This window comes from Carassius gibelio, chromosome A4 (assembly GCF_023724105.1).
Source record: "Carassius gibelio isolate Cgi1373 ecotype wild population from Czech Republic chromosome A4, carGib1.2-hapl.c, whole genome shotgun sequence".
NCBI classification, from domain to species: domain Eukaryota; kingdom Metazoa; phylum Chordata; class Actinopteri; order Cypriniformes; family Cyprinidae; genus Carassius; species Carassius gibelio.
The window spans coordinates 11,502,467-11,526,649 of NC_068374.1; the positions used below are offsets into that span (position 1 = coordinate 11,502,467).

General features: G+C 39.8%; 1 protein-coding gene across 1 annotated transcript in view; it reads right to left on the reverse strand.

Moving 5' to 3' along the window:
* Window positions 1–23,863, reverse strand: part of LOC127969071 (NACHT, LRR and PYD domains-containing protein 3-like) — a 65,013-nt gene extending 41,150 nt beyond the window's left edge. Inside the window, exons 1-4 of the mRNA XM_052570710.1 lie at window positions 23,586–23,863; window positions 23,393–23,434; window positions 19,589–21,395; window positions 19,246–19,419 (exon numbers count right to left, since the gene is read on the reverse strand). Of these exons, the coding sequence (XP_052426670.1) occupies window positions 19,246–19,419; window positions 19,589–21,395; window positions 23,393–23,434; window positions 23,586–23,847 (2,285 nt within the window). The 5' untranslated portion in view covers window positions 23,848–23,863. The remainder of the gene's footprint in view (window positions 1–19,245; window positions 19,420–19,588; window positions 21,396–23,392; window positions 23,435–23,585) is intronic.
* Window positions 23,864–24,183: the final 320 nt, after the last annotated feature.

Here is a 24,183-nt window from a genome sequence, read left to right on the forward strand (position 1 = left end):
AATCAAGAACAGCATCAGGTGTGACAAGGGATATCCAAAAACAGCAACAATACCAGGCAGTGGCAGTGACGGGCGGCAGAGAATCACAGGCAGTATAAACAATCCGAAGTCAGACATGGGAGAAACAAACACAAGGAGAAACGCTCAGAATTGACAGACTGGGCTAGAACAAGTCCTAATTGAGAGTCCAAACACAGTATATATAGGGGAGTGGTAATGGGGAACACCTGGTGGTGATTAGCTCTAAGCACGGGATTATGGGAATTGGAGTTGGAAATGGGTCCTGAGTGGGTCCTGAGTGGAATGCCCTCTACTGACGTTCATGGGCACTCCAGCTGATGTTCGTGACATAGACCCCCCCCACCCCAAGGAGCGGCTTCCAGATGCTCTAAACAATCTAGGAGGGAGGTGGAGTGGAGGCGGAACAGGGGGAGGGATGGAGGGCTAGGTCCTTGTTTAAGTGGAGTGGCCAGGGACCGGGCCAGAGCTGGCAGAGCTGGAGTCCTTCCTGGGCCTAACATGGGGAACAGGAGCCCTTCCTGGGCATAACATGGAGAACAGGGGCCCACTGTGGGCTTAACTTGGGAACAGGGGCCCGCAGTGGGCTTAACTCGGGAACAGGGGCCCGCCGTGGGCTTAACTCCGGAACAGGAGCCCGCCGGGGTGGAGCAGGTGGAGCTGGAGCCCACCTGGGCAGAGCAGGTGATGTGGGAGCCCACCAGGGCGGAGCAAGGAAACCCCCACGCCTAAGCAGACAGGATAGAAGTCCACCAGAGAAGAGCAGGTGGAGCTGGAGCCCACCAGGGTGGAGCAGGTGGAGCTGGAGCCCACCAGGGAAAAGCAGGTGGAGCTGGAGCCCACCAGGGTGGAGCAGAGGACCACCACAGTTGAGCAGACGAGACAGTAGCCCTCCAGGGCGGAGCAGAGGATCACCACAGCCGAATCGATGGCACAAAAGAGCAAGTCTGGTTAGATTGGACTGGAACAGATAACTTAGAGAGATTAATGGTGGCCTCTGTGCCATGATAAGGCAGGTAGAAAGTTCACAGATGGCCTCCATAGCCATGACAGGAATGAATGATAGATCATAGACAGCCTCCATAACAATGACGTGACCGGCGGGGAGTTCATGGATGGCCTCCGTAGGCATGAAAGGACAGACAGTGAGTTTGTGGATGGCCTCCATGTCCATGACAGGATAGGATGAGAGTTTATGGATGAATACTACTGACACCTCAGAAGGTTCTGCAGCAGTTGCCGCCACCTCTGGAGATGATCAACAGTCTCCTTGACAGCAACACAACAGGCTGAGAGAACATTACTGGGTGCAACAGACAGGATGTGACGAGGCTCTGGAAGTTCAGCTGATATGTGACAAGGCTCTGGATGATCTGTTGCGGTATGATGAAGCTCTGGAAGATCTGTTGAGACGTGATGAAGTTCTGGAAAATCGAAAACAAACAAGGCGTGTGATCTTCATTTAGAAATGCATCATTAAATGAACTGTAACTCAGTGAATACTCAACGAAGAGACATGAGAGATTTATCTATAGAAAGCTTGACATGTCTACTTTTAAGAAAACAAACAAGGCACGCTGTTTGCAGCCTTTGTCTGCGGTGATCTTCATTTAGAAATGCATCATTAAATGAACTGTAACTCAGTGAATACTCAACGAAGAGACACGAGCGATTTATCTATAGAAAGCTTGACATGTCTACTTTTAAACTAAGCAAGTGCTACCGAAAACAAATATTCTTTGATAAAGTAATCCATATGAAATCAACGCGATGTCCAGTCTTTCACGTCTCCCTTCATTATATCTAATGTGACCACACCCACGCGCTGAACACGCTATTGAGATTGTTTCACTGAAGCTCGCAGCTTGAATACGCCCATACAACAGAAAACAAAGCAGCGAGACTGTTCTTCACGGTTTTTTTATTTTACTGTTTGCTTCGCGCTGAGAGAAATAAGACATAATTCACCCCAAAAAGATGTGATGAAGATTACCTCAGGGTTTGATATTTCCTCAGAAAAAAGGAATGAAGCGATTTATTCAGCAGAGATCATAAACATGAGTAAGTCTTTTTAAATTTATTTACATACTTGTATTAGGTTTCACATAATGTGTAAACATTTTACTAGTTAGACTTTTTCCAAACTATAATTCCTCTGAGTGTATAATTAAGTGAAACATTTATGTTATACCATACTCGCATATGCCCTTTCGAAACAAAAAGTGTCTTAGAAATTTTAAATCAATCTGTTGTTTTCGGTGAACAAGTAAATATGATGATTTTCACATCATTTTGAAGCAAAAACTCTAGGCTACAAGGTCCATGTTTTTAGTCTTGTGAACAAATGTTCTGTATGTGTTTACGATCTTATTTCAGTGACTTCAAAATGGTAGTTTTCCACTAACCAAGCATAAACGTTTTCTCAAAAACACAATTATGTACATACATGCTATTTACATATTATTGTAGCACAGTTTGTACTGAATACAGTGTCTTACATTTATATATTTATAAGCAAATGATAAAGCACTAAAGTCAGGGCATGTCAAAACTTCTCCAGGCCCCCAAAACCCCCTTGGACTTAATAGGGAAATGCTTGATCAGTGTCTTTGTAAACATTTTATGAACACTTATTTATGGAATTAATGTATAATAAAAGTAGGATTAAAGCAATTAAAGGTGCAGTAGGACATCCTGGTAAATGCTAACTTTAGCCTGATAGCACTTAAAGCATACATCTTGCCCTCCCTCCAAATTACCGTCCAAAGCCAACTTTACTCAACTCAAACTTATAATACTTGACGTTGGTTGTTGAGAAGGAAGGTCAGGTTGTTGATGTTTGTCTGCCATTCTCACTCATATGTGAACTCGCTGATGACGTATCCTATCTACGCGAACAGGGTGCAAAGCAGTATGCAAATACATACTGTGGCAGGGGGGTGTGGTTTAGCAAAGTCTGCAGTGGGAGAGAGAATCAGGAGACGAACAATGAGTGAGTGGTTTGAGCGGAAATGGTCACCTCTCGCCGTCCCAACTCACTGATCTAACGAAATTACAGGCAGAATTTGCCGATGTGTTCTATCCCCTACCAGGCCATATGAACCTGATTTAGCATCATATCGAGACGGAGCCCGGCGTGGTAGTTCTCAGCTGGCCATATCGCTTACCTAAGCAAAAGAAAAAGGTAGTTCACGCTGAATTAGGTGCAATGCTTGAAATGGGAGTAATAGAAGAATCCAATAGTAACTGGACGAGCCTGCTCAGTCCGGTTCTGTGTGGATTACCGCAAGGTGAATGCTGTGTCGAAATTCGACGCATATCCAATGCCACAGGTTGACGAGTTGCTTGATCGGCTAGGCACGGCTTGTTTTTATTCGACATTGGACTTAACAAAGGGATATTGGCAGATCCCATTGTCTCCATTATCCAAAGGAAAGACAGCTTTCACAACGCCGTTTGGAGTACACCAGTTTGTTACCCTTCCATTTAGGTTATTCGGGGCACCGGCTACCTTTCAGCGTCTCATGGATAAGATTCTGCGGCCCCAGAGGTCTGTCCTGGGGGCTGTCCTGAAATCGCTGAGGGGGGCTGGACTCAAGGACAACTCAAAGAAGTGTGTGATTGGGCGAGTGGAAATAAGGTATCTGGGCTTCCACTTGGGGCATGGACAGGTACGTCCCCAAATTGACAAGACAGCCACTGTTGTGACCTGCCCACGTCCCAAGACCAAAAAGGAGGTAAGGCAGTTCTTGGGGCTGGTGGGATATTATAGATGGTTTGTTCCTAATTATTCGGACCTCACCAGCCCCTTGACTGACCTTACTAAAAAGGATGTGCCCAATATGGTCCACTGGACGGAGCCATGTCAGCAAGTCTTTACCCTGATTTTTCTCTCCCTTTTCTGTTGCAGACGGACACGTCGGACAGGGGGCTGGGTGCAGTCCTGTCGCAGGAGATAGAGGGGGAGGAGCGGCCGGTGCTGAACGAAGAGAGAGGCTAAGTACAGCACCATAGAGAAAGAGTGTCTTGCCATCAGATGGGCCATCCTCACCCTCCGCTATTATCTCCTGGGACGGGAATTCACCCTCTGTTCGGACCATGCTCCACTGCAGTGGCTCCAATGCATGAAAGATAACAACGCGCTGATCACTTGTTGGTATGCATTTGTATCGGACAAATAGTGTTTTGTTTCATTTTTTCTTCAAGAAATTCAAAACGGTCTTTAATGGGGCATGACAGATCGCTTTATAAACGCCTTGAAGCTGCTTCTGTGACGGTTCAGAAACCGAAAAATCCAAATCCAAATCTAATTGAACATTGTCATTAGTGGCAATTAAATTCTTGATATCAATAATTAAATTGTTGATATCAAGAATAGACGTCTGTACTAGAAACTAGTGATTACTAATATCAAAAATAATGGTTTTTACTAGTAAGAATTTTATTTCTGATATGTGAAATTGGAATTTCAACTAGTAAGAATTAATTCTTGATATCAACAATTAAATTGGAATGGCAGTCTATGTTGACATTTAACTAGTGATAATACAATTACAGATATAAAGAATTATAGTTTTTACTATGTAATTCCTGATATCAAGAATTAGCATTTTAATTTGTGAAAATTGAATTGTTGATATCGAGAAATAACATTGGTACTAGTAGAAATCCAATTCCTGATATCAAGAATTAACATTTTAACTAGTGGAAATTGAATTGCTGATATCAAGTATTCGTATCCTGCAAATTAATAAAAGTCAATACGGCTTGCCTATTGCAATTCCCAGTATATAACTGTTATAAAATCATATATATATAATGTGTAATATGTTGTATAATCATATGAATATTTTTAATGTATTATAATATTTATTTATTAGAGGTTATAGGTTTTAAGAGTGTGATGATTTAAAACACACAATGAAGTTGTTGCATCCACTTAAGTAACAATTAATTACATTTCTCAGTTATAATGTATTATAAGTCATTATTATATCTTGCCATGTTAGTTATGTTACTTTACATAAATCAGACAAAATTCACTTGGTCCACTAAAATAAAAAATGACTATAAGTAAGTTTGTGAGTATGTAAATATTCTACCAACACTTATCTGAAGTTAAGCCTAATAATATTCTAACGGGAGTTAGTTGCTATGTAGTTGTAAAGTTGCTTATAGTCAACACAATATAAGATAGAGATCCTGAAATCTGGACCAAGAAATCCACTTTCCTGCAGAGTTTAGTTCTAACCGTAATCAAACACATTTGAGCATGCTAATCAATGCCAGTTAATGTCTTTGGAATCATTAACACAGACAGGTGACTTTGATCAGGGTTGGAACTAAACTCTGCAGTGCATTGGACCTCCAGGAAAAGATTTGAGGGAGGAAGGGGGCTATAAGAGGACCTGGAGGACATCTTACAACGCCTCGCTGAAGTGAGCATCCGCCAGCAGCAAATAGTGGAACACCTCGCCACTTGCCAGGGCAGGACGGAGGTTGAACTCGCTGCCTTCCGGCCGCCGCAGCCCAGCGCATTCCGTTACCTGAGCCTCGGGCACAAGCCACCGTGCGCTGGCACCCCTCCTCACCGGTGAAGCGCAGAGGGCTTACTTCTTGCTCCCCTTGACGACTGCCGACAATTATGCCGAAGTTAAGCGAGAGATCCTGGCGAAGCTGGGCCTCTCCCCTGTGTGCCCAGCAGTTCCACGAATGGGAGTACAAGCCCCAGGTGCCAGCCCGTGCCCAGGCGGCCGAACTCAGCCTCATCGCCCAGCACTGCTTGTTGGAAGGAGACCCCACCCCAACACAGGTAGCGGAACGAGTGGTGGTTGATCGCCTCCTGCGCGCACTACTTCGCGCCCACTGACAGGCCATTGGCATGAGGAACCCAAGTAACGTCCGGGAACTAGTGGAGACAATAGAGCTAGCAGATGCTGTCCATCACAGTGGGGCAGGGGACCGGCTGCCACCATTCTCCCAGAGGGTGGTCCAGGAGCGACGCCCGCTCGAAGGCACCGCGCGACCAGTCAGCAGGCCAACGGTTCCCCCACTGCGAGATGAGCCCATGCCAAGTGCAGATCCACCATCGCCATCGTCCACCAGCAATCAGAGGTGAAGGTGGATGGAAGACGGTTCCGGGCCCTGTTGGACTCAGGCAGTGCGGTCACCCTCATCCAGTCGCGGCTGTACGCCCCTCGAAGCGGCCGGAGAAAGTTCCTACCGATTACCTGTGTGCACGGAGACACTCGCCAAGTACCGGCCTGTGAGATGGTCATTTCGTCCCCCCAAGGCACCTGGCCGGTGGAGGTAGGCCTGGTGGAGGACCTGCCGGTGGCCGTACTGCTTGGAAGGGATTGGCCCGGCTTCGAGAAGCTGCTTTCCGCCTCTACTCAGCCTGCCAGCCTCAAGGGGAACCGTCGAAGACCGAGATGGCCGCCTGGACCTCCTGTTGGAGTCAAGTGCGAGTCGTAGATGGAGAAGACGTCCTCCCTCGGCCCCACCCTCTCCCAAATTTTGTTTTAGAGAATGGCCTGCTGTATTGTGTTGCCCAGCGGAGGAGGGAGGAGAAAAAGTTAATAGTCGTGCCTCGAGCCAAGACCAAGATCATCCTAGAATTGGCACCTTCCCACCCCAAGGCAGGACACCTCGCCGCAGCCAACACCGCTCAACGCATCCGCGACCGCTTCCACTGGCCGGGCCTGGAGGCCGAAGTAAAGAGGTTCTGCCAAGCCTGCCCGACCTGTCAGGCCACTGACAAGTAGCTGCCCTGAGCCTCACTGAGCCCGTGGTTGTGAATGTCAACCCCCACCTCTCGGCTGCCCAGAAGACGGAGCTGCAGCACCTGGTCAGTCAGTTCCAGGATGTGTTCTCCTCTCAGCCTGGGTAGACCAACGTGCTTCAGCACCACATCCAGACGCCCCCAGGAGTCGTCATTAGGCAACGGCCCTACCGAGTCCCGGATGCTCGTCGGCAGGCTATTGAGGAAGAGGTCCAACAAATGCTAAAGTTGGGGGTAATAGAACCATGCCGGAGTCCATGGTCCAGCCCCATTGTGATGGTCCCAAAGCCGGATGGCACCCTCCGCTTTTGTAACGACTTCCGCCGCCTGAACGAAGTCTCCGAATTTGACGGGTACCCCATGCCTCGGGTTGATGAACTGCTGGACCGCCTAGGAAGGGCCCAGTACATCAGTCTCCTGGACCTCACCAAGGGCTATTGGCAGGTACCGCTCTCCGAAGCCGCCAAGCCGAAGACCGCCTTCTCCACCCCCAGTGGCCATTGGCAGTACTGGACCCTTCCTTTCAGCCTACACGGGGCCCCCGCAACGTTCCAGTGGATGATGGACATCCTCCTGCGGCCCCACCAGGCCTACGTGGCCGCCTACTTAGATGACGTCGTGGTCCACTCCGAGGCATGGGACGAACATCTGGATCATCTGCGGAGGGTGCTCTCGGAGCTCCGGCGGGCTGGACTTACCGCCAACCCCCGAAAATGCCACCTAGCCCTCTCGGAGGCCAAGTCCCTAGGCTTCCAAGTCGGCCGAAGACTCATCCGGCCGCAAGACAAGAAAGTCGAGGCCATCCACACTACCCCAAGACCCCAGACAAAGACCCAGGTACGAGCCTTCTTGGGGTTGGCGGGTTATTACCTTTGTTTTTTCCCCAACTTCTCCTCTTTAGCCGCCCCCCTGACAGACCTGACCAGGAAGGGGCAGCCGGAGAAAGTATGTTGGACCCCGTCTGCGGAAAAGGCCTTCACCCAGGTTAAAGCGGCGCTCACGTCCTCACCCGTACTCCGCGCCCCGGACTTTAGCTGCCCCTTCCTGCTGAAAACGGATGCCTCTGACACAGGACTGGGAGCGGTCCTCTCCCAAATTCAAGAAGGTGAGGAGCACCCGATCATTTACATCAGCAGGAAGCTGTCCCCAGCCGAGAGGAAGGACGTCGCCGTGGAGAGGGAAGCCCTGGCCATCAGGTGGGCAGTCCTGGAGCTCCGGTACTATCTCCTGGGCCACAAGTTCACCCTGGTAACCGACCACACGCCCCTACAATGGATGGCCCGCGCCAAGGACACCAACGCCAGGGTGACTCACTGGTTCCTAGCGCTCCAGGACTTCCACTTTGAAGTTCGCCATCGAGCCGGGGCTGCCAACGCGAACGCCGATGGCCTCTCCCGGATCTGGACAGCTTATGTTGGTCTGTCAGGGGTCATTCCCCACCCACCCCTAACTTCACCCCTACTCTCTACATATGTTCACAGGACCAGAATGACGCTTAGGGGGGGGATGTGACGAGCGCTCCCAGAGGAATCAGCGTTGCCCTGGCAACCGACAGAAAGCACCTGCACCTACTCGTCACCGGCTGATCGGTCACAGCTGCTCCCCATCTGCCTACACACTCTTAAGCAGCACACGCTGCACTCAAACAACGGTCTCGAACCGAATGCAACGCTGGTCTAACCCCTGTCTCATTTCTTCGCAGAAAGCAGCGAGTGTCCGACAGCCCACCTACTTTGGAATACGTCAGGACACCCACTTTCACCTTAACTGGCACTGAAGAGCACAGAGAACACACGGGAAGCACCGGCCACCAGAAAGCGGAGCAGCACACTTCACCAGGCACCCCACACTTTTCAATAAATCCACTCTCCGGGGCATTTGATTTCACACTCCTCTTGTCGAGTGACTCTTCACCCCGTGACAATATTAAGAATTAACATTGTTATTAGTGGAAATGTAATTGCTGATATCAAAAATAGCAATTATCACTAGTAGAAATCTAATTCTAATTTAACCTAAATAGAGAATAATAGAGAGAATCTCAATTAGCCCTTATTTTCCATTTCTGAAGTTAATTGGCAACTCTAATGATGATTTAATTATGAATTGACTCTCCTGACAGCGGCTCCTCCCTCAAAAAAACAAAAACAAAAACCTGGATATTTTCATTTCATTTATTTATTTATTTTACAGGTACAGGCTAATTTTCATCTGTTGTTCCTGGCCAGTTATTATAAAGGCATATGTGAGTGAATAATAGATTTATGTGCTTGGTTTTTGAAATGGAAAACGAATACAGCTCATTAAAACTTATATGATAAACAAGTCATTTCATAGAAAAAAATTAAGCAACTATAACCTTTCTTTATACTAGATTCAACTTGAATTTCAATATTATTAAACTGACTTTGAAATCTCACAGAATTTTTAAATAACCTAAATGAACTTCTATCTTATATAGTATCCGAAGAACTCGATTGCACATAAAACGTACAAATGTAATTAGATTTTTTTTTATGAACAATTCCTGTATAAAATGGGGCAGCAACCTTTATATCAAACATTTTTTAATCGTCCACAGCTGAGCAACGTGGGAGGCATGTGCATTCACAAAGTAATTTTCAGATGCAATGAAAAAAAATGGATAAAAACTTGTAAATAGTTAACAACATAGCCTAGATTAGGCCGAGACTCTGTTCCTAAGTATATAATGTAAATTTTTTAACTCACAGCAACAAATTTCCAGCAAAAATGCAGCAAACTAAAATAGGCGATTAATTGGTTAAATTAATCACCTGTTTTCATTTGCTGCATGTTTTTTAAAAACACGTAAAAAAATAGATCGCATTTTATTACATTCAGAAATAATAACGGCATGCTTAATAATGTTATAATGTACAGTAGGTTGACAGCCTTTTTGGGCACTGCCGCCGTGCTTACTATTAATTGAATTCAGTTGCGTGTTAAAATTATTTGCTTAACTATCGCCAGGTGGCGCAAAGGGACGAATTTTGAACTGACTGTAATAATAAAATGAGGATTTTTAAACGAAGATGAAAGGACAAGTAAAACATCAATAGCATTATATTATAACATTTTAACATCTTAAAAACCATTATAAAATTTAATTAATAAAAGTAAGAGTTAATTTAAAAATGAGGAATAGTTTTAGGCTGCAGTAAAAATGTAAAAGAAAGACCTTTACACAAAGCCTCAAATAATAACGGCATGCTTAATAATGTTATAATGTACAGTAGGTTGACAGCCTTTTTGGGCACTGCCGCCGTGCTTACTATTAATTGAATTCAGTTGCGTGTTAAAATTATTTGCTTAACTATCGCCAGGTGGCGCAAAGGGACGAATTTTGAACTGACTGTAATAATAAAATGAGGATTTTTAAACGAAGATGAAAGGACAAGTAAAACATCAATAGCATTATATTATAACATTTTAACATCTTAAAAACCATTATAAAATTTAATTAATAAAAGTAAGAGTTAATTTAAAAATGAGGAATAGTTTTAGGCTGCAGTAAAAACCTTTAAAAGACCTTTACACAAAGCCTCACTGCATGCTATTGTCATTAAACAGTTATTACTAGGTGCATATATATATATATATATATATATATAGGAACACACGCACAAGGATTAAAAATATATATATTTTTATTCTGGTTTGCTCTTAGTTCCATATGCGGAACGAAATGAGAACGGTCCAGCATTAGCTTTAATAGCAAAACATTCTGGTACATCTGGTATTATTAACTGGTATTGTTCTTGATTTTTCAAACTGTCCCCAATTATGCCTTAACCGTGTAAGCAAAAATTGAGTATGGTATATTTCAGCTGTTTTATGTGTTGGTGCCTCACGTGCACATATTCATTGTAAACAGCGCAGTTCAGCATGAGCAGCGGTCTACTGTGGCATATTTTTGCTCATTTTAATATTTTTCCATCGATACTGAAACACACATGAACCCCAAAGCCTATTTTACCTAATAAATAATAGTTTAGCTGCAAATACGCAACATCATGAATATGGAAACATTTTGATGTGTTCAGAATGAGAGAGGTAAACCCAACAGGTAAGCTATACTGTATATCAATTTATTTTATTTACTTATTTATTTCGTGTTTATCCCATTTTTTTCATGCTTATGAACATTTATGAATAAAAAAATCCTCCTACCCCCTAAAAATTCTCTTCACATTCACTTGTGCGCTCTTGCGCAATACCTTCCTCTGGAGTTGCTCAATTTTGGACAACGTAAAAGTGTTTGATATAAATGTTGCTGTGCCATTTTATACATGAATTGTTCATGTATAAAAAAAATATTCTGTTAGTTTCATTTTAACATGCAATCAAGGTCTTCTGTTATTTAGGCTATATTTAACATTCACTGTGGCATTTTCACCCGTTTAAACTTAAAATTCCATGAGATTTTAAATTCCGTTTAATAGTATTAAAAATTCAGATTTAAACTAGTATAAAAACGCATTTAATTGCTTAAATTATTTCTATAAGTTTAAGTTGCCAACCTTAAAAATTAGTTGTCATGACTTTTTCATTGTATTTTTTACAGTCTGATAACGAGCTGTATTCGATTTCCTTTTTTTATTATTATTTATTATTATTATTTTTGTTTTAGTTTATTGAAAATAAATTGGCTAAAATAGAAGCAGACACGTTTAAATTTAAACAACCACAAAAACATGACTAGGTCTTGAGGGAAATATAGTTTTTTATTTATTTATTTTTTTATAGAAATCGCCAGATAAAATACAACTACTAAAATATAATATTAACAGATTTTTAAATGTATTTAAAAGAAATGTATTTTAAAAGAAAGTGTCTTCAAAAGTGCAGACATCGGTGGGCAACAGAGTTCCTTGGGGAGCGTAGGAATTCGTTGACCCGGTCCTTTACCCGCTTGCTGTCAGTGCTGGACATATGGGGAAACCTCTGGGAGACAGTGCTTGTAACATACTGTCTTATGTTCATGGGCAATGCAAATTTACCTCTCAAACCATCCCAGTTAGTTGTGGTTGCCCATTCTGCATATCGCTGTTCTGGCACAACAGCGCGGAACAACAAGCAACCATACCGATCTGGACGTCCCCGACTCTGCATCATCAGTATGTCAGTATGCTCTAGAGTGGGAGGGCAGAACTGGAAATCTGGATGACAACTTCCAGGTTGAGCACGATTCAGATCCACAGAAGCGATGGAGTAAATGGCTTGTTGTAAATGGAACACAATCGGGGGTTGTTTTTTTTAACATTTCTATTTCTTTGTCTTTCCGGGACATATTATGGCAGTAAATATTCTGTACAGTTATTGTTCTACGTTCTACCAATACGGTGCCATAATGTTAAATATCTTGGTCAATTATTTAGAGCTGGTTTACAGCTTAACCACAGTTTACAACATCATCAGTTATTAAAAAGATCTGAATCAACAGATATGCTGATATAAATAAATAGGCCCAAATAAATAGCATAAATCAAGACTGTGTTTGTACGGTTCATTTGAACTATTATTTAATAATTTGTTATGATGTTATACAGGATCTTAAACTTCCAATGTTAAACATGTTCTCATCATTATGCTCTTAACTGCAGGCAAAATACAAATACAAAATATTCATATGCATTCATTGTGGAGGGGCAGATTAAGCGCAACTATAGCAGAATTTTTTTTATCTTAATAGCCTAGCACTTGTTGAATAACAAAATGGTTTTTTTTTCGTAATTGTATAGCTTATGGCATGAGATCAGATTGTTACATACAATAGCTACTGTATAATTGCACGATATAGTTGAAACATTAACACAACCATATCAACTATATCGTGAAATTATAACTATTTTGTGGTGTGACATCATTAGGATTAGTTTAATGGTAGTACATCGCTTACAAAGGGTTCATGTTAACTACTGTATGATTATCAGATGATTTTAATGTGTTAATGCAGGTTGATAATCATACAGTAGTTAACATGAACCCTTTGTAAGCGATGTACTACCATTAAACTAATCCTAATGATGTCACACCAATGATGTAACATACTGTACTAGAACTGAGCTGTAGCCTATTAATTAATCGCAGAACGTTCTCTATTCAGTAGACTAAGGATCTCCAACTCTTGGAAAGCAGACTTTCGGCAAGACATTTAGCCATGACGAAGATTTCTTTCAAAATGAGCGACAAAATCAGGTCTTTGTGGGGAGCAGGGCACTTTCTTTCTGACATCAGGGCTTTCCTGTTGCAGTCAGGTGTGCATGTCATATACAGGACGATGAGTGGTCGGCAAAAAACATTCAGGACCAACTTCAGTCCAGACTGCAATTACAAGTATCAACCCGCACAATCAGGAGATCTCGGAATGGACATACGGTAAAGCCAGGTAACTTTTCCATATGCAATTCTAGATATGCTACTGTATATTAATTTGAACATTGTTTCTTATTATCTTAATTTGTATAATAGGACGGATCCTATGATTCGTGACAACAACAAGGCCGTGCGTCTTAGTCAAGTTCAGCAGTGGTTATCTGTCCAAGAGACATTTGACAACGTGATCTTTTCTGAAGAAACTACCGTGGCTTTGGAGCGCTTTGCTCTGATGTGCTACATGAAAAGGGGTCATCGGGTTGTGAAACAAAAAGCTAAGCATCCTGTAAAGCTTCACGTTTGGGGAGCCATATCCCGTCAGGGACCGGGACCGATAGTTGTGTTTGATTCATCAGAGGCTGAGTTTGTAAACTTATAATTTAATCTTTGTACGTTTTCAGGAATTATGGACAAGCATTTTTATCAAGATAACATCATAAAATCTAATTTGGCGTCGTACATAAGACAACACTTTAAAGAACCTCATTGCTTATTTACGAATTGTGTTGTGATCTTTTCTTATTTTAATGACTGAAAGTTGAATAAGCACTATATATATATATATATATATATATATATATATATATATATATATACATATATGTATATATATATAAAATTTATAATTTATTTTTATTATTTTTTATTTTTTATTTTTTACAGACAATGACCCGAAACAATTTTGTACATGTATTGTAAACTTGCTATTATTTAATAAACTTTAGACTTACAATAATCTGCTGTCACTTATTTCTAAGCATTTCTCAAGATATCATGTATATGAGACACCGCAATCTAAAATAAATTAATTATCAGGAAATATTCAAGTGATCAATAGGGTGTCTCACTGTCATTAATGTGCATTAATAATTTTCGCACAAACACTTCAATATGAATATTAATACACATTTTGCAAATGCATTACAAATTAAATTATATTAATTATGCAATTATACAAACAAGTAATGAAGATAAAACAAATGAGAATAAATTCTGCACATCGCACTCAGCATCACACGAACCACACACATTTTACACACCTGCATTTAAATGTGGCTGCAATTTATTATTATTGTTATTTTTTAACTTTAATTAAAGCAAGTAGGGCTGGGCAATAAATCTATTTTATTGTTTAAGTAGAATGTGGCATTTACATCGGTTTGTTTGAAGGAAAATCGGTTTTCTTTTTAACATCCACTGATGCACCACTCAGGGCTCCCATTGTTCTGAGTGGCTCAACTCGTGCATCTGACAGAGACGTGAAATGAAATTTCAAACATACTGAACTAACTTTATCCGCAGAGAGAAGGCTGAGTGTGTTTAAGTAAGCGTGCAGCGGAGTGAATATTAAATGCTCTGAGCACAGAGGAGGAGTAGCTGCTGCTTCACTCTGCTCACAGACTCTGCTGCGGAGTGAGAGAGATGATTCACCCGACGAAATGAAGACCAAGGCAGCACAAGCACTACATATCCGTCAAAAAGCAACCTGCAGCAATGCTCGTTGCTCGGATCACAATCCTTACTTTTGTAGGTCGCATGGCATAAATAATAGATGATATGACCACCATAAGACCAGTTTAATCTGTAATCTATAAATTTGACTGCCCTAAAAGCACGTTAAAAAGTCTACCTTTAAAATCAATTAAGTTGTAAGTTAATGAAGCTATTTTTTACGTCATGTGCATTTTGTTGATTATAATGAGAGAACTTGAGTTTAATCATGATGACGTTTTATTTATCAGTCCATTCTTTAGAGTTTCAATTAGTTAAAGGGGGGGTGAAATGCTATTTCATGCATACTGAGTTTTTTAACACTGTTAAAGAGTTGGATTCCCATGCTAAACATGGACAAAGTTTCAAAAATTAAGCTGTACGTTTGAAGGAGTATTTCTGGTCCCACTTTATATTAGGTGGCCTTAACTACTATGTACTTACATAAAAAATAAGTACAATGTACTTATTGTGTTCATATTGTATTGTAAATCACTCTTGCTGCTATTGAGGTGGGATAGGGGTAAGGTTAGGGTAGAGGGTTGGAGGTATGGGTAAGTTTAAGGGTGGGTTAAGGTGTAAAGTATGGGTCAACAGTGTAATTATAAATTTAATTACAGAAATTAAATACAGATGTAATTATATGTAGTTTTTTTTAATATAAGTACAATGTAAAAACATGTATGTACACAATAAGTACACTGTACTAAATTATTAATTAAAATGTAAGTACATAGTAGTTAAGGCCACTTAATATAAAGTAGGTCCGTATTTCTGTTCCAAAAATACTACTTCCGGTTTGTCACAAGTTTCTTAAAGTTTTTTTCGAGTATGGGTCTGTGTGACGTTAGATGGAGCGGAATTTCCTTATATGGGTCCTAAGGGCACTTCTCCCGGAAGAGCGCACGCTCCCGTAGAGCAGAGCAGAGACATTCACTGATCAGAGCAAGACCGAAATGTCACAAAAGAAGTGTGTTTTTGGTTGCCAGGGCAAGACAACCCTGCACAGATTACAAAAAAAAAAAAAACAGCATTAAGGGACCAGTGGATGGAGTTTATTTTTACAGAGCATCAACGGAGTTGTGAAAGTGTTTTTGTTTGTTCCCTGCATTTTGAAGATGCTTGTTTTACAAACAAGGCCCAGTTTGACGCCCTGAAGACGACATAAAGTGGAACTTAGTCATTTTCCAACACCGCTAAGCAAATATATACAGGTTCAATACATACTACATAGAGACGTCCTGCTGTAGTCGTTGCTGCTGCTGCTCTTGTTCAATTTCAGCCTCTGGATCTGATTCTGGATCATAAATATACGGCTGAATCTGACTGTTAGCCATGGTTTGTTTTGGATGATGTTTTTTTCCTCATGGTAATGTCACAGCTTCCAGCTCTCAACGCAAAAGCTTACTCGCGCTCGTGATTCTTTAGCTCCGCCCACACGTCACGCCTCCAGCCGCTCATGTTTTTCCGGGAAAAAACGGTACAGACTATCTTTCTCTTATAAATATTATAAAACTAAAGACTTTTTGGAGATATGTAGGATGCAGTACTACTCTATAGGCACTCAAGATTAACAGAAGATTGAGTGAAAACAAGCATTTCACCCCCTCTTTAAATTGTGTAGGTTTATTTTATTCATTTTTTGTTTTAGTCTAATTAGGCCTAAATAATGGGAACTAAATTGTACGTGCTTCACTTTTACTAAAATAAAGGAAATAATTAATAAAACATGCAAGAATGTCTATATCAGTGTACATACAAAAAATAAAAATTCCCAAGAAGTTATCTGTCAAAATAAAGGACAGGTAACGAATAACAAAAAATCAATGTTGTTTTATTAAATGAATTTTAAAATGTAATGTAAATAATATATATTATAAATAATACTGCACACCTTTCAAATGGGTCAAATCTAAAAATATGATTTAATACTATGTTGCTTAGAAAAAAAATTAAGCACAGGCTCAGGCACAGTCTTGACATTTATCCTGCTTGAATTCGTTCTAAGAAATACACATAACTTCATAAGTACCAAACTCTCGTCTGTGAATATTAAATATATTAAATATTTTAACTACAGTGTTTTTCTTTCATTTTCCCTGATTGAAGCGATCAAATCTAACACATCAGTGAAGCAAAACTGACGTCTATTAGCGAAAATGTGCTTTGATGCGCTTGTTTGTGGTTGAAGCGCCACTCAGCGGTCAAATGCTGCAAATGGACTTTATACCGCCGCCGCAGCGGTACGTGTGGCGGTAAAAGAGGCGTTTTGGATGTCTACTTAGTGTAAAAATATATAATTCTAATGGGATAAATATAATTGCAGTATATAATAATATAGGCTTAGCTATAAACAAACAAACAACACAAAAATTATATTAATTTAAAGCGAAACATAAGGTAATGTTGGGTTCTCTCATTTGGGACAAATCCAAGCGTTTTCATATTCGTGATGTTGCCCATTTGAAGCTGAACTATTATTAATTAGCTAAAATCGGCTTTGTATTTCAAGCATGTTTAAATATCGACGTAAAAAACCATAATAACAAAAAAAAAATGCCAGTGGACCGATGATCACGCCGAATGGCACGGTGAACGGCTGCTGTTTCCAATGAATATGTGCATGTGAGGCACCAGCGCGATCAAACAGCTGAAACAGAAAATACTAAATTTTTAGTCAACAGTAAAGGTGTAATTCGAAAATGCAAAGTGTTAGCAGTTTAAAAAATCAAGAATAATAACAGAGTTAATAAGAATTATTTCTAAATGCTGGACCGTTCTGATTTCGCTCTGCATATGGAACATGAAGATTTTTTAATTTATTTTTTTAACCAAGAATGAACCGAAATGAATACATTTAGCTTTTAATCTTTATATCTATATAAATCTATATATATATATATATATATATATATATATATATATATATATATATATATATATATATATTTATATTTATATAGGCCTATTACAGTGGCATGCGAAAGTTTGGGATCCCCTTGCAGAATCTGTGAAAATGTGAATAATTTGAACAAAATTAGAGAGATCATACTAAATGCATGTTATTTTTTATTTAGTACTGTCCTGGGTAAGAGATTGTACATAAAAGATGTTTACATTTAGTCCACAACACAAAAAATTGCAGAAATTATTAAAATATCCCCATTCAAAAGTTTGGGAACCCTTGGTTCTTAATACTGTGTGTGGTTACCTGGATGATCCACGACTGTCTTTCTGTTTTGTGATGGTTGTGCATGAGTCCCTTGTTTGTTCTCACACCGAGGACAATTTAAGCACTCAAACACAACTATCAAAAAAGATTCAAACATTCACTGATGCTCCAGAAGGAGGGGGGGTTCCCAAACTTTCGCATGCCACTGTATGTAATGACTGTTTAATAACAATAGCATGCAGTAAGTGCCTTTGTGTAAAGGTCTTTCTTTTAACTTAAGCACAAACATCAGGGCCTGTCACATCTTCAAGGCCTGCAAAATGCCTCAGCATGAACTCATGAGGGTTAAATTCATAACTCATCTGAGCATTTCTGCTCAACAATGTAGCAAATCTTTCTTGAATCAAACTGCCAACACGCTTTTGAGTCAGTCACAGCGGTTGTCAAGCTGTCAACACACTGAATCTGTCCTACTGAAATGATGCAGGAACAAAGAGGAATATTATCCCGTGAGCTTAGGATTACACTCATGAAGTGAAAATAAAGCTATTGTAATAATCAAATTTTTAAAGAAATGGAACATGTTTTTTTATTGACACAAAACAGTTAATTGCAACTATACAAAGAAGTCACTTAAAGAAATGTCTGTATTCATGTTTTTGATTAGGTATTGTCTGCCTTGTGTCCTGATACATTCATACTACAAAATAGATAAGGATATGCAATTAGGGGGCTAATGCGCAAATGGCAATTTCATTGGCTGGCGCTCATCTATTACCATCCCTGTTTTGATTTCAGCAAATCAGCTTGACCGAACACAGACAACGTGATTAATATTCTTGAATCCAGCAGTTCATCAATCCATAGTGCATTGTATATTTTTAGTATGGTAGTAGAATTGGAAGTAGTATTATCTTTTAATAATAATTAATATGATATGTTATTTTGTTTTTACGGAAACCCTGAAGGACCAACAATATCTTAAGCATCACCACCAGTCTTAAGTTGATGACAAAATGACAAATATGCATTCATACATGGTTACCAAGTTTTAGTTCTAATCACTAAAGTTCTATCATTAAATTGTGCTTAATTATCATAATATAATGCTTGACTGACTGATTAAGAAGCTAATATTTAAGAAGCTGTGCCATTTTAAAAAGATAAGCTGATTGGAATCATATATGTGTGTGTGTGTGTGTGTGTGTGTGTGTGTGTGTGTGTTTGTAAATTAGTATATCAGTCTGGTGAGTAAACTGAAAAATTTACTAGCCAATGGTGATTATGTTGCCAAGGTGTGCATAGAGGGTTGAAATATACTAGCTATAGTTATTATAACATCTATTCATCCACATATTTGAACATAGTGATTGAGTGAATGTCAAACCTCAGTATGTTCAGTCGACAGTGTGAACTCTTCAGTCCATTAGAAAGCAGCTTCACTCCTGAATCCTGCAGATGATTGCTACTCAGGTCCAGCTCCGTCAGATGACAGTTTGATGATTTTAGAGCAGAAGACACAGTTTCACAGCATGTTTCATCAAAACCACAGCCGTCAAATCTGCCAAAACAGAATGCTTTTATTTTCTGATGTTCAGTGTTTCTGCAGTAATTTATTATACCCTTCATAATCCAAACAGGAACATATTACACATATTATTTTGACATTTAATCGATAAGTGATAAAGAACAAAACATTTAATTAAACAGCAGTCAGTGAAATTACTCACAGTGCTTTTCTGCAGCATCTCACAGCTGGAATAAGTCTCTTGTAGTCTGCTTGTTTTGACGTGAACCTCTTTGGACTGAACTCATCCAGCACCTTCTCTGACATCAGCAGTATGTAGGTCAGCACTGAGCACATTGAAGATGAGAGGTCTCTTCCTGGATGTGCATCTGAACTGAGATAAGTCTGGATTTCCTCATATAATGAATTATCTTTCAGCTCAAGTAAGCAGTAAAATAGGTTGACTGAAGTTTCATCTGAGATGTTCTGTTTTTGTAATTCCTTAATGTGTTCAGTTGTTTGTCTGATGCTCACACTGGTGTCTTTAGTGTGTGTGATCAGGCCTTTGAGTAAGTTCTGACTGGATTCCAGTGAAATGCCCATCAGAAACCGCAGGAACAGGTCCAGGTGTCCTCTCTTACTCTGCATTGCTTTATCAGTGGCCCTCTTTGTTAAGTCATGAAATTTGACATTTCTAAAGAAGATCTGACACTTTTGTCTGGCTGTATTTTGTGAATCTTCAAAGAAAAACTGAAGCTCTCGCTTGTTCTTTTTCAGGTAGCAGATGAACACATGCAATGCAGCCAGGAACTCTTGAACACTCAGATGTACAAAGCAGAAGACCTTTGTCTTATAAAGTCCATCTTCCATCTTGAAAATCTCAGCAATCATTCCTGTGAACTCAGTGTCTTTACTCACATCAATACCACATGCTTTCAGATCCTTCTCATAGAACACAATGTTTTCCTTCTTTAGCTGTTCAAATGCTAACTTGGCTAACTTCAAAATCATTTCTCTATTTATTTTTAAATGGTCTGAATGTTCTCTTTCTTCTTGTTCATCATACTTCTGACTCTTAATGTTCATCTGTATCCGCAGGAAGTGAATGTACATTTCAGTGAGTGTTGTGTTTATGTTCTCTGTATTGCTTTTGATGAGAATATCCTGAAGTACTGTGGCTGTGATCCAGCAGAACACAGGAATGTGGCACATGATGTAGAGACTACGAGACGTCTTAATGTGTGAGATGATTCTGGAGGCCAGACTCTCATCTGTGATTCTCTTTCTGAAGTACTCCTCCTTCTGTTCATCAGTGAATCCTCGCACTTCTGTGAACAAACCCACATGTTCAGGAGGGATCTGATTGGCTGCTGCTGGTCGTGATGTCACCCAGACCAGAGCTGATGGAAGCAGCTTCCTTTTGACCAGACTTGTAAACAGCACATCTACAGATGCTCTTTCCTCAACAGTGTCAGGCGTGTCACTTTTAAAGTTTAATGGCAGTCGACTCTCATCAAGTCCATCAAATATAAATGCTAGCTTACATTCCTTATATAAATTTGATTTCTCTAGGATCTTCAGTTCAGGATAAAATTTCAGCAGAAACTCATGGAGACTGATCTCTTTATCTTTAATCACGTTGATCTCTCTGAATTGAAGCAGGAACACACAGTTTATATCTTGATTGGTGTTTCCTTCTGCCCAGTCCAGGATGAACTTGTGCACAAAGACAGTTTTTCCAATGCCAGCGACTCCCTTGGTCAGCACAATCTTCTCCTCATTTTTTTTTCTCAGTTCAGTAAATATATCATTGCATTTGATTGGTTTGTCCAGTGTTTTGTTGTTCCTGAAAACATCATCAATCTTCAGAATCTCATGTTCATGATTGACATCTTTCATCTCTCCCTCTGTGATGAACAGTTCTGTGTAAACAGTATTGAGATCTGTATCGTTTTCTTTGTTGCCCTCAAAAATATATTTTGCTTTCTTCATCATGTTGTTTTTGTGAGTTTTCAAGAAGTTTTGCAGTTCTATAGTGAAAAAAATCAATCAGATTGATAAAGCATTAAGCAAATTGGAGAAATATTTTTCTTTTCAGCATGATCATTATTATTAAAACTGATGCAGACAGACTAAAGTCATACTGCTAAAAACAGCACAGACCATCTCTAACAGCTTGGTTTCAATTTTAGAATTTCTGAAAGTTTCTTTTTTGATAAATGGTTTCCAACATCATCTAGCACATCAAACAGGATGTGAGACTGTATTTACAACATGCTTTGACCTACTTAAATAAACTTTGCATGTGTGATTTTAATCATGCCTTGATGACATTGAATCAATTTGGTGACAGTGCCACCTACTGGTCAACTTATATAAACAATTGTATCACAATATAAGATGTTCAATTAATTTTTAGACATTTGTGAACTGGATATCACTGGGGACATGCTGTAACACTTTATTTTAAGGACCAGCTCTCACTATTAACTAGTTGCTTATTAGCATGCTTATTAGCATATTGGCTGTTTATTATTACTCATAAAGCACATGTTAATATCTTATTCTGCATGACCACATTTTAGATCCTTTAATCCTACACTAGGGTTGTGCTGATAGACAGAGATATCGATGATAGCAGATGTCTTTGTCGATAGTGAAGACGATATTAGGGCTCATTCTCCTATTAATGTATTAAATTATTATAATTATAATTATTTTTATGTTTATTAGATGGCCTTTTATCATTCGGCTATCAAACTGCCCAGCTATTTCACTTCAGCACCACATTTCACACACACATACGCGTGCGCAAATGAGGATTAGAACCTATAGCTAGAGAAGAAGTCTCTATCCACAAACAGACATACATCGTCTGCAGATATTACTGATTAGGTATTTAATTGCACTTTAACAAGTAATCTGAACGGCCTATATGTATACTAACTTAGTATAATGCCACAGTTATGTTAGAAGTCTCATTGTTTCAGTGGCAGTGCATCAGACTCATCATGAGGAGCATGGCGCAGAGCGATGTATGACTGGTGCATCACTTCAATTCAACTTTATTCCAAATATAGGAACTTGTTTTGAATGCTTTATATTTAACATGTACATTTATGTCCAATATTAGTGTTAAACTGTTGGACTTTATATGAAATCTATTATTGATTTTCACTGTTGACTGATTTTGCAGAACATTTAGACTGATAACTTCCATGCACAGATGCGGCTAATTTGTAACATGACATGCGGTATGACAGTTGCGTCTGACTATATATGAACTAGCTGTTTTATATTTAACGTTAGTTTATCAGTTTGTTTGAAAGTATATATTTTTTTATTATTGGTGATTCCATAGGCTCTTGTGCACACTTGCTAAAACACCAAATAGTTATGGTATGACAAAAACAGAGTCGCTCTCTTGCTCCACCCATGCACAATAATATTATGTATCGTCGATCTCACAGGTTGACAATATGACGATTTGAATAATGAACATATCGCCCAACATTATCCAAAACCTTACCAAAACTTAACAATTACCTTACTAACTTAATAAGCAGCAAATTAGGAGTTTGTTCAGGGAAAACTTAGTTAATAATGAATGTGTTCCTTATTCTAAAGTGTTACTGGACACGCTGTTCTCAGGGGTTAGGGGAAAAAAAATCCTGAGTCTGAGCTTTTTTCCGGGGCGGGGCAGCACATGGAAAGCATGCAATGACTCTGACAACTTTAACATTTGAAAGGATACTAAGGATACTTTTCAGAAATCCCGGTAATTTTGTTCTGGCAATCATATAATTTTTATGGAGATGGCATGATTACTCTGAGCTGTTTACAAAGCTCTGCTGCTTTTTAATAAACGTTAGTTACTCTATATAAATATGCGCTAGATGGCCATCTTTGAGCATTGCGGCTTGCAGCTTGTCAAAGTTGGTGTGACTGGCCCTGTAATGCTTGCAGTTTATCTAGTTTGTATTTACAGACAGTGATTGATATTTACTCAAGATATCTTGTGAATTACCTCCAACAGGGACAGATGTCTTTATATTTCCCTCAGTCTGAGCTGTGAGAGAGAGAAACAGAGAATTAATCACTGGGAAACATTTATCACACATTAATCACATCAGCAAAGCAAAGAGGAAAAGAGGTTTAAGTCAAACCATCACACTTGTATATATTTACTCACATTATAGTCACGGTGAATGAAATGTTACCTTGCTTGTGTTCATTCTCCAGCTGATCAGCCAGATCATTCTGTTTCATCTTTCTCAGGATGTCCACCATGATCTTTACAGCTCCTTCTGGTCCAAAACATGCCACCATCTTTTCCACTGTGTCGAATATATCTGCCTTTTCCATTTCAGACTTTGATATACACTTATGATATGCATTCATTAAGCGCCAATGAAACTCCTTCAGTTCAGCTTCTACCAGCTCCTTCAGTGAGTCCACAAGCAGTTCTTTAACAGACGCCATTGTCCTTCACCAACTCACAGCTGCAGCGTAAAAAGGAAAAGATCTAAAGAACTTTCACTCTTAATGTGGACCTTAGTGCTCAAATGTTATTTGGATTATGAAGCTGTGAATGAAGATTCTGATATGAATCATCAGAAAGTTGTTTAAGCAAATCTAATTAGTAGCATATTGCCTTATTCTGCATAAGCATATTTTAAATCCCAAAATCCTCCCTCATACCTAAACTTGACAACTAGCTTACTATTAATAAGCAGCAAATTAGGAGTTTACTGAGGCAAAAGTCATAGTTAATAGTTAATGGTGAGAATTGTTCCCATTATTTATTTCCTTTATTAC